The sequence below is a fragment of the Gadus morhua genome, chromosome 20, assembly GCF_902167405.1.
Source record: "Gadus morhua chromosome 20, gadMor3.0, whole genome shotgun sequence".
In the NCBI taxonomy this organism is placed as follows: domain Eukaryota; kingdom Metazoa; phylum Chordata; class Actinopteri; order Gadiformes; family Gadidae; genus Gadus; species Gadus morhua.
In genome coordinates, this window is record NC_044067.1 from 7661314 (window position 1) to 7681753 (window position 20440).

Genomic DNA, 20440 nt, shown 5'->3' on the forward strand with positions numbered 1-20440 from the left:
AAATACCTTTGCAGAACTTTATTTTATGCATACTTTTTACATTTTCGTGTGAATTTTTTTTATCCCTCTCCATACATCCGGTATTCGCATAGAAATACTAGTAATATCAAGAGGTTCATTAAAAAGTGAAATATACAATATTAAAGTAATGATAAAATATAAGGGTAAAATATGTTTTTAAATCTAAAATACAAGTAGAAAGAAGTAGAAAAACCACTAATACGATTCAGAGGTGTATTAAAAGCTGAAATATAATGAAATATAAAATACTACTTTGAAAGGGACTCTGGGACCATCCATCCGATCCACATGGTGGATTGGCGGGGTGGCGCGTCATCCCACAATGCAGCGCAGGGCGCGTCACTGAGCACAGAGCGAGCATCATGGCGGCCCCCGGTCCACCAGAAGTCATCACACAGCTGGAAAGCGCTGCCAAAGTTTTAATGGTGAGAAAACAACCCTTGTTTCTAACCCAAGATACTCAACATGTATTGGGCTTTGTTTTTAGAGTGAATTTCGATGCGACGAGTGAGCCAGAAAAAGCCCAGAGACACACATTTAGAGGAAGGGGATAGGGATGCGTGGCGCAGTGCCTCACTCTCCATCCCCCCCAAAAACACAGTTATCGCCTCTCTTTTATCATTAACACCCAGCAAGAAACTTTCAGAAGGTCGACAGGTGTGCCGACACTTCATATTAAGCACAAATGTGTCTTCACTATTGCGAAACTTGGCCACTAAGGTTGTACCGAGTGTAGTGATAGCGTGGACATAGGGATTCTTCATGTCTGTATGCACGCTGTTGAGTGGTTCCGATTACTTTATTGATCCCGGGGATCCCTCACTTTCCACCAGGATCCGAGTGGGTTTCCCACTCTCTGCTGTCGGTGTAACGCACACCCCAGACTACATTTAGACATCGTTACTTATATGTTATTATCATAGACCTTAATAATCAACCAACAACGTTCATATCTGTAAGTCAGTTCAATGCAGTTGTGGTGTAACCCACTACCTGCCTCCCCTTTCACAAAGCCATGCCATGAGTAAATTACTGTACATAATACTAATACGGCACATATCTTTACATTATACAATCATGCTGCTCAACTTGTAGTTTGTGTTCAGTGAAATTGATAGAAAAGACGATAGAAAATAGATCCCATGCATTTAGTACTCAAACCAGAGTTTTAAGTTTCAACCCTGATGACGAAAAACATTGTGATGTGTTTTCCAACTAGTGTCATGTGGACACTAGCATTGTGTGTATAGTTCACTCAGTCTAGCTGCAGGTTGTGTTGATACTAGTGAACTTGATAAATCATGGCTTGCTCATCGGGTTTGTTATGCCAGCTTTTGTAGTGAGAGACAGAGATATTTTGATTGGATGGGAGTGTTCTTTACCTAATGGCGTCTTGCCAGAGAGTAAACATGCCATTCAAAACACCAATAACATTTTATTATCTCGTGTTATTGCCACGGGAACCATTTTATTGGCTAATGGCTAACATACCCAGTTGAGTATAAAGAAATCTTTAATGTATTGCACTGTGAGTGACTGATGATATGTTGATCATTACAGTTTAATATGATATGATGATGGAACTTTATTCTGTGCTTTAATCCAAGTTCTGTTGTTACTACTTTTGTTTTGTATTCATTTTGGTCTCAATATGGTCTTTCAGTTTACAGTTGACTATATAATGCAATATCAGAAATGCCAGTGTTTTATATAGTCGTTTGTGGAAGTATTATAATATTATAATGTAATATTTCATGTATACTACATTATACTATTACTATTACAATACTTCCACAAGCTACTATATTACATGTATAGTGATATTGGCTCAATTTATAGATTACAGAGTATGTTGCACTTCTCTTGCCATTGTGTGCCGGGTATATACTCTGCAGTGGTTTACAGTAACGGATTATTGAAAGGTTGAATATGTACGGACCAATAGGGTCCATAAGAAGTCTTTTTTTGCGCTCTCGCTCTATCTTTTGCATGTTGCCATCATCACACGTGTTTCTACCTACCTTCAAGTCTCTTCTGTGTATAAATAATAAAACAATCAGACAACACAACATAATAAAGACCGTAACAGTGGACAAACAGTGAGGTAGTGGTCACGATAAGAGTGAGAAATTCACCCTAGTAAATCCCTCTCACTTACGCTATTTCTCTTTCTCCATCAGTTAAATAGGCCTCATGAGCACCGAAGCTTAGCAAGTTGCTAATAATAACAAATGAATGAGTGTTATCCGTCCTCCAGGCCCCCCCCTCCATGGTGAGTCCAGAGCAGCGGCAGCATGCAGAACACATCTTCCTGTCCTTCAGGAAGTCCAAGTCTCCTTTCGCCGTCTGCAAACACATCCTCGGTACGAAACACACTCTCCCGTCTGCTCACGCACTGATCCTTATGAATACAACCCATGTTTTTATCATCCATCCATTCAGTTGTACTCTGAGCAGAGGCACTTATAAGTCAAATAAGTCTAAAGAATTTGTTAAAATGTGAATTTTTAACGATGTAATAGCAATCGAATAATGTCTATGCAGTGAAAAAGCACTTGACTAAGACTATGATATTGCAGGAACGTGTAGACATTTTGATTTGGGTTGTCAATTAATCGCCATTAATTGTATAAGAACTCCCCCCTCCTCCCTGTGTATCTCTCTTGTCTCAATCTCAGTCTCCTCCCCCGGTTTGCTGTTCTCCTTATGCTCCTCCCCCTCCTCCTCCTCCTAACCTTGCTCCTGCTTCTGCTCTTGCCCCCCCCCCCCCCCCCCCTTCCAGAGACCAGTAAGGTGGACTACGTTCTCTTCCAGGCAGCTACGGCTGTGATGGAGGCGGTGGTCCGGGAGTGGGTGCTGCTGGAGAAGAGCAGCATCGAGTCCCTTCGGACCTTCCTGCTCACCTACGTCCTGCAGAGACCCAAGTGCGACCCCCCCCCCCCCTCCCCCCTCCGCCGCGTGTCTGTGTGTTTTGGAGAAGGGTGCTTTAGTTGTGAGCCATTCGAAGGGTTGCTTGTTCGATAACCACCCCTGTTACGCATGCCTGAAAGTGTAAATGCGTTTTTAGTGGTCACACTCTACTTGCTTTTTATGGTCCATTTACTAATCATATGATCCACATCTCTTTCTCCTTTCTCCGTTCTCTCCTTTCTCTCTTTTCATCTCGGCCTCACTTTCTCTCGCTCTCTACATCCTTTTACTCCCGGCTCTTTTTCTCTCTCACTCTCTGTCTCTCGCCCCTTCCCACTGGGGCGTGCGACAGTCTCCAGAAGTATGTGAGAGAGCAGGTGTTGCTTGCGGTGGCCGTCATCGTGAAGAGAGGCTCTCTGGATAAATCCATCAACTGTAAGAGTATCTTTCAAGAGGTGGGCCAGCTCATCACCTCCGGAAACCCCACCATAGTAAGTACTCACTTCTACTACTACTACTACTACTACTACTACTACTGCAGTACTACAACTACTGCTGTACTACCACTCAATAATGTATGTTCTTAGGAAAGCTGCAGCCCCAAAGATTATTTTTGTTTTGAGTGTGTTTTTTGCGCAGAGAGCAGGACCCCAAATCACTAATTAAAAAGAAAACCGAGGCTTTAATTTAAAAAGCAATTTAAAATATATTCTATTCATGCAGAGATCAGGCGTTCCAAGCGTTCTTCATATCCAGTATTGTCAAATTCCCCGCAACTAGAGGGCAGCAGAGCGGCAGCTATGTGGGAAGCTGTACTAAAACCTTCATACAATCTATGGCTAAAGTCAGTGAAACGTCTTTGGTCTCTGATGTGTTTACCAGAGGAGTATAAGACGGGGCAGAACGTGTATCCCTCCTTCCTCAAAGGATTTATGTTAATGTTGCATAAAAAAGTCATATTGTGTGTCAAAAAAATTATATTGTGTGTCTTAACATTTCTAAGACATGTGGGATGTATGAATGATTGATCGGGTGTTTCTTATATAACGAGGTACATATGCATGCGTCATGTCTAGCTATGTATATCTTTAGATGTATATTATGTTTAGTGTAGGGGTATATTTCTGACATGCTTGTATTGCTCCCCCCTGCAGCAGACACTGGCCTGCTCCATCCTCATGGCCTTACTGGGGGAGTTCTCCAGCTCCAGTAAGACCAGCAGTATCGGGCTTAGCATGGAGTTCCACGGCAGCTGCAAGAGAGTCTTCCAGGTAGACGACACCACTCCTAATGGCGATGGCCCCCTCATAACCAATAAGGCCCCCTCAAAACCATGTAGAACCCCTTCTAAGCGATACGTGCTCCTCCAATAATGACCGAGGGACCATAAAGCCGACCCTTGGCCCCTCAATACCACTTTGAGCTCCTCACAATGACCCTGGGCCCCGGATAATGAGTAAGGGGCCCTTCATGACGAGTTGGGGTCTCACATTGTGTCCCTGGACCCCTAATAATAACCCTGGGCCTGATTAATTGAACCGCGCAGAAACATTCAATAAGGACTGTGCAGTGTTTCCCACAGAAATTTTGGAGACTATGGGGGGGGGGGGGGGTGTGGTATGTGGCGATTTTTTTTTCCCAATGAGAGCGACACGAACTTCGTCTGAGCAAAAAAAAAAAAAAAAATTATAATAATAATTCATGTGCACGCAGAGACTATGGCGGCCGAAATTAGACTATGGCGGGGCGCCATAGTCTCGTCATGTGTGTGTGGGAAACACTGGACTGTGTTACCAAGGTGTTACAGTAAAAAATGCGTGACTCAACCGGACTTTGGTGGTAACGTGGCAGTTAGAAAAAAAACAATAGCCGGAACAAGGTTGCAATCTAGTGTGCATGAAAAACGTATTACTGAGTCATCGAGGTGATATGCTATGTTAGCTTCTCTGCTAAGCTATGCTCTGGCCACACCTGACTGCCCAACCTTTGACCTCTGCCCCCAGGAAGAGGACCTGAAGCAGATCTTCATGCTGACCGTGGAGGTTCTGCAAGAGTTCAGTCGACAGGACAACCTCAACGCCCAGATGTCCTCCGTCTTCCAGAAATACCTGGCCCTGGCCAACCAGGTGCTCAGCTGGAACTTCCTGCCGCCCAATCATATCCTTTCTGTTCCCAAGCCATGTCTTCTGATTGGCTGAGGAGTCTGGCCATTCAGAGTCACACTAAGACCTATTTTATTTTGGTGTGTGTTATTTATTCCCATGTGTGTCGTTTTCAGTTGGTAAAAATCAATGCTGGTGCCTTGATCGTGATGAAATCTTAGTACTCAGCAATGTGTGTGGTTGTCCTGGGGTCTTCGTGTGTCATTTTAGGAACGTGTCCATTATAACTACATCATAGTTTTGCCACTCGTGTTTGTATTTAGGTCGGTGTATGTTTGGGGTCTTGTGCTTGCGTGTGCATGTGTGACTGGGTTTGGGTATGTGTGTGTGTGTGTGTGCATACGATTGGCCGGCGCCTGTATCTGTGATGCTAGCATGTGTTTGTGGAATCTGGAGGAGGATCTATCGTCCCTCCTCAGCGGATTAACTCCCTGGCACTGCCCCCTCACTCAACAGTGTGTGTGTGAGGTCCGCAGACAGGCTCATTGTGGCTTTAATCTTCTCTCTCTGTGTGTGTGTGTGTGTGTCTGTGTCTGTCTTTGTGTGCGTGCCGTGAGCTACACTATGTGTCTTGGCATGTCCAGGGCGTGTGTCTTGACAGGTCATGGATCATTTTCAAAGAGGTGTCTCCGTGTCCATTCCGATATCATTCCTACACCCGCGCCCCGCATCCGCACCTTAATAAGCCTCCTCCACTGTGTGTGTGTGTGTGTGTGTGTGTGTGTGTGTGTGTGTGTGTGTGTGTGTGTGTGTGTGTGTGTGTGTGTGTGTGTGTGTGTGTGTGTGTGTGTGTTGCTACATTATGCGTGAATACACAGTTGCCGTGGTTCTTCCGTGTGTGTGTTTGTGTATCTATAATATGTGTATTGAGGTATTGAGTGGCTATAATGATTGTGTATGTATATAATGGCGTGTCTAGTGTGCGCTTGGTGGTCGCTGAAAGGGGGACAGATTGATGAGGACCTCGGGGAGGACTGCTGCTGTCCCAGCATGCCCGCGTGTGTGTGAAGACATGCAAGCGTGTGCCAGACACACACACAGACACGCACACACTCTCATTCTCTCACTCCGCGGCCTCTTCATAGTCCTTTTAACCCCATCAGCCCCCAGGCATGCGGGCATCTCCCCCCCCCCCCCCCCACCAGGCACGCTCCCTGATCCCCGAGCGTTTGTCCGGCGGTGTTTCCCCCCCCTTGAGCTGGGGGCCAGGCTGCAGAGGGGGAGGTGGGGGAGGATCGAGGGGCTGAACGGGGGATGGAGCGAGAGTCAGGCCGGGCAGTATGGGTGGCGGTCAAAGTGGGGCGCAAGGGGTCAAGTTCTGGGGTCAGTGGGGGCGGGGGTCGCACTCCGGTTCTTAATCTAGGGGTCAAGAAGGGGCGACAGGCGGTGTGTGGGGTGCGGAGGTCATGGCGGGGTCTGCGAGTGTCAGGTGGTCTGAAGGCCAGAGAGAGTTGGGGGGCAGGGACCTGTAGGAGCCTCGGCACCTGCTCAGCGCGGGTGTATGTAATTCTGTGTTGTCATGGTTACTCTGGACCCCCCCCATCCCTTCCAATAAACCTTTTTTTGAAATGGGAGACTGGGTTCACCACTTTTGATACAAGTTGGCAGACACCCAAGCTATCCCAAGAGAGGCCCCTTCTGGCATAACTTGGTCCAATTGTCACCTCATCTCCTCGGGGTTGTTTAGTCCGAGGCAGACACTGCTTTGTTTGAAAAGGCTTTTATTTTTAGAGCCGAGGGAAAGCAGAGATCGTTAAAGATTTGGATGACATCGGGGTATTTCTATCCCCAGTGTGCAGGTGGTGGTGGAGCGAGGGGGGGTTTTGGCGGCGGGGGACGTGTGGTGGTCTCTGTGGCCGGGGGAATGCTCTGGTCCAGCTCTTTATGTGAGCACCGTGGTCCCTCACCGTGGAGTCCCAGTAGAGGGACAAGATCGAAGATTCCTCATTCACATTTAGTCCTTTTTGGACGGACACACTCATCTCTAGCATGCAATCAAAGTCGGAGTAGCTCAAATGAAAGGTTACACTGCTGCATAACCTAGTTGCAAAGACAACATCTGGGAAGAGTGCAGGGTAACTATAGCAATCAGAAATACAATGTTGTCACGGCATATGGATTAAAAAGAAACTGACAAGATGGCACGTGAAACACGCTGGTGGTCGAGATGCCTTGCCCACCAGTGACCCTAAACTTAAGCCCATCGGTATAGAAGAGGGCTTTAGCACCCCCGTGCCCCGATAGCGACGGCGCTCCAGACGGGGGCTTGTTGTTGAGGCCGGGCGCTGTCAGGCGGGCTTTGGCAGTTTGCTTAAAGGGAGCGCGACCCGGCATAGCGACTGTAGCCTGGCGGTAATTCATTCAGAGGACCGCTCACCGGTGGCAATTGCTGCATACACACAAATAGAATATGAACAGTAGGACAGTGTGCGGGTGTGTGTGTCTGTCTGTGTGCGTGTGTGTGTGTGTGTGTGTGTGTGTGTGTGTGTGTGTGTGTGTGTGTGTGTGTGTGTGTGCGTGCGCGCACCCAAGCATTCCTGGGTTGTTTTTCCACATGGCCATGCTGCTGGCGGGACTTAAGTCAGGATATCTGGTTTAAACCTCTCCACGCTCCTCTGAATGGCGACGGTCTCCGCGGCGACGCCGTTCGGATGAGGGAGGGGTGGGGGGGGGGGGGGGGTGAGGGAGACATTTCGGCTGGTCCTGCTTCTGCAGACGAGGTGCTGGATTAACAAGCCCAACAGAGCTTTTTTAAACTAAGACGTGTGCGTCTGTGAGACAAGTTGTGTATTAAGATGAGACGAGTCAAAGGTGTGTGTTTGTGTGTGTGTGTGTGTGTGTGTGTGTGTGTGTTCAATTGCTAACCCTCCTGTATCTGTTGGGCGGTCGGAATGTAATGAAAGATATGTTGGTGTTTAGAAGAAACACAATTGCAAACGGGAAAGCTTGCTCCCATTTCTCGGAGTAAGGGAACCTCACCAAGCGTTTCTGTTTGCGTGGTTTGTGGTTCCAGTGGAAAAAGTGTGTGTGTGTGTGTGTGTGTGTTGGGATGGCAGCAGGTGAAGGCTTTCAAATGGAGACCACACACACATGTTTTAATCACTCACATCTATTACTCATCCTGCTGGCATGCACACATACACACGTGTGCACACACCGACTAAGAGTATACACACTCACACAGAGGGTGATTAGTGGGTAACACAAATCCTCAATAGTTTGACTTCGCCAAACGTTAGTAGGTGCTTCATTCATTTAATGTAAAGGTTTTTGGCTGGTTAACTAGGACCCCAGTTAAATTGTTGACATGTCTATGTCAAGAAATAAACCAGCCATGATTTTTGTACACCTCTCGCGGTGTATGCGAATGCTGGAGTTGTCAGCGAGAGCCATTGTCTTCCATTCTATTCCAAATTGGTGTTTAGCAGCTCCCAAAGCTCTGTCTTTGTTTTGTCCAACACAAGTAAGCTCCTATGATCTGTCCTGGCTATGTGGGTCTCCCAAACAGTGCCCACAAACAAAACTGATCCACAAGTTGAGATCCTGTGCATAACGCCACGGCGCATGCTCAATGATTTAGACTGAGATGCGCTGCGTTTGAATTCTGGGTGCAGATTGTAGCTTTGTTATTGGCAGTTTGATCATTTTGATTTTGAAGTTGCAAGGGTAAGTGTAGGAGGGAGTCTTTTAACTGGATTGGAATACAGCCTCGGCATTCACTTCTGACTTAAGATAAAACGCTCAATTCCCGACTGTTCGATTGTATTTAGAAGTGTCTCCGTCTCTGGGTCAGTGAGCATGCGCAGCATGTGTACAGCTGTGAGGTTAGAATGACAATCAGAAGGTCATTCTAGCTATAAGTTGATTACAGATGTTGAGGCAAGTCCAAGGAATATCTCTGTTCATTAGAGAATTCCTGGGACTTACAGATGTTGAAGCAATTCCAAGGAATATCTCTATTTATGAGAGAATCTGGAACACAATATGATGTAGTTATAATAAAGGTTAGTGTAACGTAGCCAATGGAAATATCCTCTGTTAAATCAGGGGTCTGGAGTGCTGCTCTGTAAGGGAAGCTGATGATCATCCTGGCCAGGATGAATGTGGTTCTTCAGATTCAGAAATTAGCACGGTTCTAGTTTACATAGTGTAATTATTCTGAAACTGTCCAGGGAAATGTGAAACTGTAACACACAGACACAATCTAACAATTCAGAAAGGTTTGTGCGTGAATGAAAGACAGACGTGAAACAGGCACAATTTCTTGCACATAAAGCTGGCACATGTTCAAAGGAAGCTGTGTGTGTGTCTGTGTGTGTGTGTGCGTGTGTGTGCCCAACTTCTGTCTTTCATTCACTTATTTCCACTGAGCGTGTTTTAAATATCTTCTTTCTTTCTCTCAATATGTCGTCCTCATCCCTGGGTTGTTTCAAAGAACTTCAAACGTTTATGAAATTTAAATCCTTTGGACAAATTCTTACACACACACTTAGTCCACACATAGTCCTTCATTCAGTTGGACCATTTAAAACACACACACACCGTGACAGAGAGCAGTTCAAGTGATGACTTTAGTGTGGCAAAGGGGGGGGTGTGTGTGTGTGCGTGCACATGTGTTTGCCTTCCCTGGTCAGTGGAATGATTGGCCTCTGCATGTCTTTCAGACGAAGACTTTGATACACATTCCTGAATGTGTGTGTTAGAATAAGCTGCAGTGATTGTCTGCATGTGTGGAGGCAGTTTTGTGTTATTGCGTGTGTCTTGTCTCTCTCGCTTGGTCTGTCTGTCTCTCGCTCTCACTCTCCCTTGAGTGGTCAAGGCGAAAGCAGGACAGATGTGATTGGCTAAGAGGGCTAGAGGGAGGGCTGTGGGTCTGGAAGGAGTCTTGAAGTCTGAGTGAGAGCAGGGTGTAGTGAAGAGTGTGTGGATAGAGAAAGGGAGATCGAGAGTGGGCAAGGCAATTTTAAGAGCTGAGCTTAAAAAAAAAAAAAAAAGGGATTTAAACAGTGTGTGAATTTACCAAACATTGAGAGACATTTCCTCACAATAGGGAGAGGGAGGGAGGGAGACTGAATGAGAGGAATACAGAGAATATATGCAGTGGGAGCAAGAGGGGTGAACAAGAGGACAAGGAAAGAGAGGTAGAGAGTGGGGGGGACAGTCAGACAGACAGGCAGGCAGGCCGAGAAAGAGAGAGTGTGTGTTTGTGTGTATGTGTGTGTGCGTGTGTCAAGTAAGTTGGAAGGCAGACACTAGAGACCACAGTCTTTCTGGTGTGGAAAACAAAGAGAAGGGGGGGAGAGAGAGAGAGACCTCTAGTCCTTACAGTGCAGGAGACGAGAGAGAGAGAGAGAGAGAGAGAGAGAGAGAGAGAGAGAGAGAGAGAGAGAGAGAGAGAGAGAGAGAGAGAGAGAGAGAGAGAGAGAGAGAGAGAGAGAGAGAGAGAGAGAGAGAGAGAGAGAGAGAGAGAGAGGATATAAATGTTCTGTGTTGTATAGTGACGAACCTGGAGGGAGGCAGAGGAACGAGGGGGGGGGGAGGAGAAAAAAAGAGGGAACAAGAGATGGAGGTTTCAAAGTAGTGACAGAACCGGCAGCCACATCGGAGCATAAGAAGAGAGAGAGAACGAGTCACACTGAAAGGAAGAGAGTAAGTGGTTTGTGACGGCTTTCTGTGTCTTTTGCATGGTTGTGTGGGAGAAATGTGTGCTAGGCATGTGCTAGGCGTGTGTGTCTATGTGTATGTCTATGTAAGTGCTAGGGGTGTGTCTGTGCGACGTGTGTACTAGTGGTGTGTGTTTGAGGCATGTGTATGGGCTAGGTCTCCTCCTCTACCTACTGGTGGCGTGTGTGCATGCGTGCGTGTGTGTGTGTGTGGTTTAGCGTGTCTCCTCCTTTAGCCTTTAACCCTGTGATGTGTGTGTGTGTGTGTGTGTGTGGTTTAGCGGGTCTCTAGTGTCTCCACCTCCTCCTGTAGCCTTTAAAACTGCTGTGTGTGTGTGTGTGTGTGTGTGTGTGTGTGTGTGTGTGTGTGTGTGTGTGTGTGTGTGTGTGTGTGTGTGTGTGTGTGTGTGTGTGTGTGTGTGTGTGTGTGTGTGTGTGTGTGTGTGTGTGTGTTAGCGTGTCTCCACCTCCTCCTGTAGCCTTTAACCCTGCGGTGTGTGTGTGTGTTAGCGTGTCTCCACCTCCTCCCAGTAGCCTTTAACTCCATGCTGCGTGGTGCACTAGGCAGACACTACATGGCCATGCTGGAGTCCACGCAGAACGTCACCCTGAAGCCGACCGAGTCGTGGAGGGAAGCCCTTCTGGACACCCGGGTCATGGACCTCTTCTTCACAGTAAGACCTACCTACCTACTTGCATATCTGTCAGTGGACCTACCAACCTACACATCTCCCTATATACCTACCTACCTGCCCAGCTGTCTGTTTACCTACCTACCTACCTACCTACCTACCTACCAATCTCTGTGTTCTTACCTGCATGCATACCCATCAGTCTGTGTACCTAACTGCCTACCAATCTCTCTGTGTTCCTACCCATCTCTCTGTGTTCCTACCTACCTGCCCTTCTGTCTGTGTACCTACTTCCCACCAGTGTGTCTGTGTTCCTACCTACTCACACGTTTGTCTTTTTTTCTGTACCTAACTGTAGTTATTAATACCTGTCTGCATACCTACTTGTCGGTCTGTCTCGCTTTCTACCAGTCTGTCTGTATACATGTCGGTCTATTGTCGGCAGCATCCACAGGTTCTTAACAGATGCCCGCCTATGTTATTTTTCCAGTGTCTGTCTATCACTCCATGAATCTGTCCGTCCACCATGCATCTATACATTTATCTATGCAGCTATCCTAAATGTTTTTTATCCAGCCTTCTTTTGTGTGTATTGTCCATGACCAGTCATTAAGAAAAGATTTTATTTCCAACCTGCAGTGGGAATTTTCCATCACTGGTGTCGGTCTAATGTATTTCAAAAGTTTGTATCCATAGTGTGAGAGTGATAGTGTGATCTATGCAAAACACACAGACAAAAAAATTAACTGGATGATTGAACCCGATGATACGACTTTTTGATGACTCACTTTCTAGTCTTATTAAGGTCTTGAGGGATTTTAATTTGCCGTTCTCACCATGCAGCCATTAAGTGAAGTTATATATTTTTTATAGCAGGCTGCTTTTGTTTTCTTCCCTTGCAGCTCGTAAAAGTGACTGTGTTTTCATGCTGGCGTTGGTGTATATTTATACTGCTTATTGTGTATTTTTACACGCCGTTGTGTATTTTAAGAGGAAACGCAGGCGGCTTGGCCGGCAGGGAGGATGAGAAGGTTGGAACAAACCGGTCACTTCTCCTCACATCAACATCTATCCCTGCCAAATAGTACTCCAAAGATCTGGCCTCCATCCTTCTTGCTGCCAAATAAGGGTCCACTGACCTCACTTCCAAATGCCAAACGCTGCACTATTGATCTGAACTTTATCATCATGTGTCTGGCTCTGTGGCTCAGGGGCTGTAATGTGTTTTGCTTGATAGATTTTGTACCGCCAGAAGCCGTCTGTGTGTTTGTTAATGGTCTTTTATGAGTGTTTTTATTTGTGCTTTTTATTTGTGTTTTATTAGACGTCACAGTGTCATAGTGTAGCCTGACGCCAAGCCATCCACTGCAATGGTTGGCCTGGTTTTATGAGTGCTGAACGGGTGTAGGATGACTTCTGTAGTGTACATAGTGTAGGATGACCGGCCGTCTGTCTCTGACTGGAGGTCTTGAGGTTGTCTAATGCAGTTGTGTAAGATACCAAGATAGGGGTAGGCGGCGTGCACTACCTTTTAGGGTTTTGTCTGAGCTTCCCCCATTTTTAAAAGCCTCGGCCACTAAATTAATCATATTGCTAAAAAATTGTAAAGGTATTCTTCTTTTTTGGTTGGCGTGGCTGATAGGGTCATAAACCTATACTGATGGGGCTTTTGGGGGTACAGAAGACAAAAGAGGAATATGGCTGATCTAGAATGACGTTATTTAAACATGACTTCAGACCTTTGCTCTAGTTTATAGAAGCAATATATATTTTATGCAAGATGTATATATACTAGTGTATAAATGGTGATGAGGGTGTCTGAGCACTGATAGTAGTGGTTACTTCAGTGGTTGGCTTGAACTGCGCAACACATGCTTGATGCAGCTGTTTCTAAGATACACAGTTTAACGTTCTAATTAACTCTCTCTGTTAACTGTTTTGCACTGTTTATAGTTTGGAGTGATATCATGGCATTTACTGCTGAAAAGTCACACACTTGTGCTTTATGTCTTTGAGTATGATTGAGTTTGAGTCATACAAGTGTGTATGTTGCGTGGTGTTTATACTGAGGTGTGTTTGTGTGTATGGATAAGGTGGGTAGTTATCCTGGTTCCTGGGCTATAACTAGTGGTTAGTATTAGTTATCCTGGTAACACCTAGTTACTTTATGGCTCAGTAGATTGAGGTAGTATAAATCTGGATATACATACTTCAGCAAGTTTAAGAGAGTATTTAGGAGGACTGAAATCGTATGTTATACACCAGTAGGTTAGGGTATAAATAGAGTAGTTTGGGAAGAGCGTAACTTGCCTTGCCTTAGTATGTTTAATGATGGTATAACTGTCAGTAATACAGACTTTTGGAGTATAAACTAACGGAGCAATTGTCTAGCCTACTTCATTAGTTTGGGTATGAGGGACTGTGAGTATGTTTGTAGTATAGAGGAAAATTTAGAGTATGAATGGAGTATGGAGGGAGTATGTTGTGTATGTGTTAGTATAGAAGTCTGTCCTGTCACTGTGTTGGCAGCTGGCTGCTCTCAGAACTTATCCAGAGAAATCAGTGTGTGTGTGTGTGTGTCTGTGTGTGTGTGTGTGTGTGTGTGTGTGATTTGTCTCCTTGTCGTCCTCACCATTCATCCTTGCTGGCCTGTTAGCCTCTGACCCTGCAATCGACTCAGCTGTTCGTGTGTGTGTGTGTGTGTGTGTGTGTGTGTGTGTGTGTGTGTGTGTGTGTGTGTGTGTGTGTGTGTGTGTGTGTGTGTGTGTGTGTGTGTGTGTGTGTGTGTGTGTGTGTGTGTGTGTGTCAAACACTGGTTTGCGGGCGGTATTATGTGAATGTTTTTTGGCGTTTGTGTGTGTTTGTGTAAATGTGTGCGTATGTGAGAATGTGCGTGTGTTTGTGCTCTATTTTGAGGGTTGCTCTGATGTCTCAGCTGTTGTCTCTCTAGCCCTTCAGCTGTGTGTGTGGGTGCGATTAGTCTGCCTGCCTGTGTGTGTGTGTCTGTGACTGTGTGTGTGTATGTTTTGTGTGTGTGTGTGTTTACGGTAGACCCGTTGCCGGATTAGAACCTGAACCTGAATATTGACCCTAGTTAACAACACTGAAACACACACACGCACACACACAGGATTTGGTTTTATTAAATGATTGCATTGCATAAGTCTTTGCTTGATTTTTGCATTGTAAAGTGCTTTGGAAACAATTACGTTTTATTGTAGATGACAGAAAGGAAAAGAGAAAGAGTGATGAATATGATGGAGAGACATGGACAGAGGGAGAAAGGGACACGGAGGGAGTGAGGTAGAGCGAGAAAGAGAAAGAGGCCATGAGGGCGACGGACAAGTTGATACTATACATTTAGAGTTGTACACTATGTACTGGTCTTCCGTGTTTATCACCCGCCAGTCCTGGTTCTGATGATTCTGTAGTGGCTGGTACAGATCTAGATGGTTCTTCACTGGTTCTAGCCTAGAGAACTCTGTACTTAATGGTTTTCTGTTCTCGACCAGATGATGTGTGGTTCTTCCAGAACCATAGGTCTGTCATCTGGACACCAAACACTTTGTTTGTTAGCCTTTCTCTCGCTCTGTTGATCCAAATCACCCAATCACCCTCTAATTACACACACTCACTCTGGACTGTTCTTTGGTTGATCTTATAACTGTCATTGTGCTACCACAAAAACAAAGAACTAAGCACACGTGGCGGAGACAGAGAGGTATGCAACGTAAAGAGGGTGGGAGGGAGTGAGTTATGTGATATACAGGGAGAGAGATGGGGCGAGAGAGCTGTGTAATACAGAGAGAGAGAAAGGTGGGGGGGAGTCGAGAGGTATGTAATGTACAGGGAGAGAGAAGTGTTTAATATATAGTGAGCGAGAGATTGGGGAAGAGGGATGGATGTAATATATATTGAGAGAGTACGGGGGAGAGAGGTATGTAATATATAATGAGCGAGAGTTCGGAGGAGAGAGATGTATGTAATATATAGTGAAGGAGAGAGGTATCTAAATAGTGAGAGAGATGGGTTTGTGATACGCTGGGTGAAAGAGGGCGAGAGTGGTATGCAATTTACAGGGAGAGATGGAGAGGAACAATAAGTTGAGGCATGATGCTGATGAGTCTCTGTGGAATAGGACACCAGGCATTGTTATAGACTTCTATAAATACACTGTTATTGTCTCTCCTTCTCTATCACTATCTCTCTCTCTCACTCTACCACTCTAACCCTCCATTTATCACTCCATCGGCCTCACCTGCTCTATCAGTCTTTGACCCTTTTTCAATCACTCCATGGCTTTATATCCTGTCCAGTAGTGTTTAGCACACGTGTTGTTGTATGTTCTTGTTTATAGCAGCAATTCCTTTTATATGTGATAGTTTGAGCTCACTTATGTATTGTTCGGTAAAATACTAAACACATAGGATTTTTACAAGCCTCTACTACACATGGGTGACGGGTCTCTCTCTCGCTCTCTCTCTGGCAGAGCTTTGTCGGGCCTTGTTTTGATTCAAGTAGCCCTCTATAACAATAAAACACACTCCCCTGCATGTCTTTCTCTCTTTGGGCGAGGGACATAGCAAGCGTGGTTGTCAGCTGACTTCCGAAGCTCTATCTCTCAGTCTCTCTCTTACCATCACTCTATCACCATCTACCCTTCTGTCCTCTCTATTACTCTCCACCTTCCAGTTGAGTTCTGCTGGTTTTTCTCTCTCTCTCTCTCTCTCCCTCCTCCCCCCTCCATCTTGCACGTGTTATGATGGCCTGATTGAAAGGGTTGGGCTAATGTGTCCGTGGTTGTTTGTGAGTTGGTGTATGTGTTTGCCGGTGGTCCCTTATCTTTGATGATGGTTCCTCCATTGCTGGCGTGACCTCTGAGCACTATCGACTCGATGCCAGAAATTATTGTATTTTCTCTCGATCGCTCTGGGTTTGATTGAGAAGAACTGGGGATCAGGATAACCGCTGCGGCTATTTGACCCTCAATGTGTTGAGAGTCCATACACCGGTGAGTGTAAACTTCCACGTGTGAACGTTCAGTATGAAGTTAGTATTGCTACTACATTCTGGCTTTGTTCTTGAATGGCTTTGTGTTCATGTCTGTCTGTCTTTCTTTCTATTTGACTACTCAGACATTTCTCTGAACTTTTGTCAAAGCATTTCTCAGACTTTTGGCTAAAACGACCCGACTACTAGACAAACCTGCTCTTTTGGCTACCATCAGTATACTATAAATGATATAGGTTTATTATTTAACAAATTCATGTCAAACACTTATGTATATATATATTGACCACAAGCTGTGTTGACTACTGCTCAGGCGCAATAACTTCATGCGCATGAGGGAACTTCTGTTGTCATCAAGCAGAGATAAACGGACTGACTTGGAACAAATAACAATACAAATACATGTGTATACCTGTATTAATTTATTTCCATATTTTTTGTCACTTATCTATAAGATGCTGGGTCGTGCAATATTATTAAAATCTACAATTGTGTTCCAAGTAGTATTAAAAAGGTGTTTCAAATTGTTGATTTAAAAGTCTGGTCTTGTGTGTGTGTGTGTGTGTGTGTGTGTGTAAGTTGAGTCAACTTCTTTTCTGAAAACGACACTTACTTTTCCTTGCTGACACACTGGTTTCCTACTGCGCACCTGTTGCAAACCTCCTGTTCCCTTTACTATTTAGGTTCAGTCCTTTTAGCAGACACTTTTACATAAAATGACTTGAGGTGAAACTGCATTCAGACACAAGCCTTAAAAGGGCATGGAGGGATTAGGGCAACTTGGCTCGAGGTTGCCTGGCGATGGACAGATCGTTGCTTGCGGGATCAAACCCAGACCCTTTCATCCCACCCACCCCTCCCCCCTAACCCACTACAATGTGTCTCTCTGGTCCCTCCAGGTGCACAGGAAGATCCGGGAGGACTCGGACATGGCCCAGGACTCGCTGCAGTGCCTGGCCCAGCTGGCCTCCATGCACGGGCCCGTCTTCCCCGACGAGAGTGCCCAGGTGTCCTACCTGGCCCACCTGGTGGAGGGGCTGCTCAGCATGATCAACGGGTTGGTACAGCAGCTGGAAGCAGTCTGGAATGACACATCTACGTCGCTCAATATACTAGCTGGGAGCGAAAGTACGGCCTAAATGATGACTCTGAAATGAGCTCGAGACCAACGCCAACGCCAAATCTGGATTGTTTTTATTGCTATTTGTACTTCAATGCTATTTTTACACGTTGATAATAAGTCTTATTTTTGTCACCGTTACTCATTGTGCACAAGTACTGTGTCCACTAAACCCAAATGTGGGGTTGTGGGTGGGGAGAAGAGAGGCTTTCTTCCAGAACGTTGTATAAAAGCAACGGTGAGTAGTGTGTAAGTAGAGTTTATAACTGAGATGGCAGAGCTGGTAAAGGCAACATGGGCTAACAGCACGGCTATCCTTCAGGAGATGTTTACGCTCTTCAAGGATGTCTGGGAAACAGAGAGAACATGGGGGGGGGGGGGGGGGGGGGGGGAGGGGCTCTTCTGTGTTATTTACAGGGGGTAATTGCTTGTTGAGTCTACGCAGTACTCATCCCTGCGTCATTGTAATGCCAGCGACACCATGATACCAGAGTCCCTGTGATGGTGTGAATAAATATTTAGATTTCACAGCGAGGGGAAACTCTATATGCCACTTAATGTCAAGACGGTGCTCTAACCAGCAACTGAACCAGAACTTCCTGGTTCAGATAGTAGAAGGTCTGCCCGGTGTATATATATATACAGTAAAAAAATCAAGCTTTATTTATAGAGCGCTTTTCGTGCAAAGTGGCAACACAAAGTGCTTCATAGAGGGTAATGAGACGGGAAGAACAAGAATCACATGGAAACATTTGAGAGGTAAAATTAAACAAATGCATTAAGGTATTAGGAGAAAGCTAAACTGAAGTGCTGAACTGTATTTCAAGAAGCCGCTAAAACATATTGACAGCTTGTAAGACACTCGGTTTCTCTGTCAGGCTGAGCCACAGACACTCAACACTGCCTCCTTGTATATCTTTGGCCTCACTTTATGAACAATGAAGCCAATGCTATAGGAGTCAATCATCTGCTGATGTATTTAATGTTTTGTCGTTTGGAAGACACTTCTATCCAAAGTAACCTACAGTGGATTCAGCTTCATGTCATCCAGTAAGAGTTAGGGCCCTGGGATGCCTTTGGCTCGAAGCTTGGGGCTGAAAGTCTTAAGTAACAAAGCAGACACGAAATCAGTGCAAGGCTGAAACTAACACCTGACAGCAGGTCTCTGAACCCTGTTACACAGAGCTTTCTTAAGAGCTGTTTCTAAAGATTCAGACTGAAGATAAGCTAGGATGACACTCAATTAATCCTGTGAGGGGTCAATTCAAGTGTGAAGAATCTGCGAGCTGAGCTCATGTTTAATTGCTCCGGCAGATGCTTCCCCTGTCCTGTTCATCAGATCTCCAGCCTACCTGGCCCTGATAAAGCTAATCACACCCGTTTATCTTATATGGGTCGGGTCTGATACAATGACTGTCATGAAATAAACGACCAAGATGGCTGCGGCTGATGTGAAATGGTCTGTTGAATCCGCTATCGGGACAGTATTAGACAAACTGGACGTTTATATTTCCCCCCCAAAGAACGTTGGTCAAAGTTCAAAATGACCAACTGTCTCTGCGGGTTACAGCATGATAGCTCGAGTCTGTTCGATATCTGCAGTGAACCCAGCGGTTCCAGACTAATACGCATCTGCGAAATGGTTCCGGCAATGTCGGTCTACAAAAAGAAACGTTGCACGGTCACTGCATTCTAATGTGTGTTGGCAGGAGGCATGCCCCGGTGAGGTGAAGTCGAAATCCCCTCAGACCTCTCCCTAACCTCCATCCCACAGCTTGGTTATTTTTGGAGTGGCCATCAGCCGAACTCTTAAACCAGCCGTAGGGTCTTAGGGGGTCCAGACCTCCAGCGGTAAAGAGCAGGGGACGCTTCCCTCTGCGTCTGCCTGGGGTCTGGGGGGCGTCTGAGAGGTTCCTGGAGTTTGTTTCCATCGCCACGTAACGCCATCGCTATGGAGCGCACAGCTGTCTGTTATTTGTGTGCACAGGGAAGCCGCCAGTTTCCAGTTTTGTGTGTGTGTGTGTGTGTGTGTGTGTGTGTGTGGGGTGTGTGCATGCATGCATGCACACAGTGGAAGTGGAATGAGTGGAATTGAACCTGATCTAAAAGAAAGGGGCTGGGATCAACTATGTTAATAATTATGTCTGACACACACACACACACACACACACACACACACACACACACACACACACACACACACACACACACACACACACACACACACACACACACACACACACACACACACACAGTGGACAGCATGTGTGTTTCTAGCATGAGCAGGGACCTCTATGTCATCTGCTATATTTGGAGTGTGTTTCCAGTTGCCTCATCAGGAAACCATGTGGGGGGCAGGAGGATCTCTGCTGTCAATTGAACCCCACCTGATTGGGATTGGCAGGAGAGCGTTTTGAACACAGCCATGTGGTACAGCTGAGACATGGATGCAGATGTCTGCAGCTTAATCGTAGTAGGCAGCCTTTAGTTAACATCTTCCAACCTCTACCCGCTCCTTAAAGTGGCAATCGTGACGATTGTATTTACATAAATGTCAGTTAAGTAACTAATCTATTGCCGAATGAAGTTACACAATGGTGATTGAGCCTCTGGCCCATTCTTAGTTTGGCATTTGCAGTATTAAGAATGTTACAAACTTGGTGTCGGTGGCGTCATTCCCGCCAAACATTCAAAAGAACAAAGTTTTCCATCCACCAGCAGTGGTTTTTCCACCAGAGAGGGTATGGCGGGTCTACTGCAACATAATCCCACTTCATCAAGTTTGTGTATGAACTACTTAAGCAAACGAAATGTGGATCGTCTCGGTTACCACTTTAATGTGTCAGAGTGTCTGCTCAATGATAGGCTAGTATTGTAAACCAAACGTTGTATTTGTCCTCTATGTGTGTGTCTTTAATGCAG

General features: G+C 45.7%; 1 protein-coding gene across 1 annotated transcript in view; it reads left to right on the forward strand.

The window, feature by feature from the left end:
* xpo4 (exportin 4) overlaps positions 1-20440 on the forward strand; it is a 32705-nt gene that overhangs the window by 960 nt on the left and 11305 nt on the right. Inside the window, exons 2-9 of the mRNA XM_030344048.1 lie at positions 282-446; positions 2279-2384; positions 2804-2945; positions 3284-3422; positions 4086-4202; positions 4935-5088; positions 11318-11430; positions 17298-17455. Coding sequence (XP_030199908.1) covers positions 282-446; positions 2279-2384; positions 2804-2945; positions 3284-3422; positions 4086-4202; positions 4935-5088; positions 11318-11430; positions 17298-17455 — 1094 coding nt within the window. The remainder of the gene's footprint in view (positions 1-281; positions 447-2278; positions 2385-2803; positions 2946-3283; positions 3423-4085; positions 4203-4934; positions 5089-11317; positions 11431-17297; positions 17456-20440) is intronic.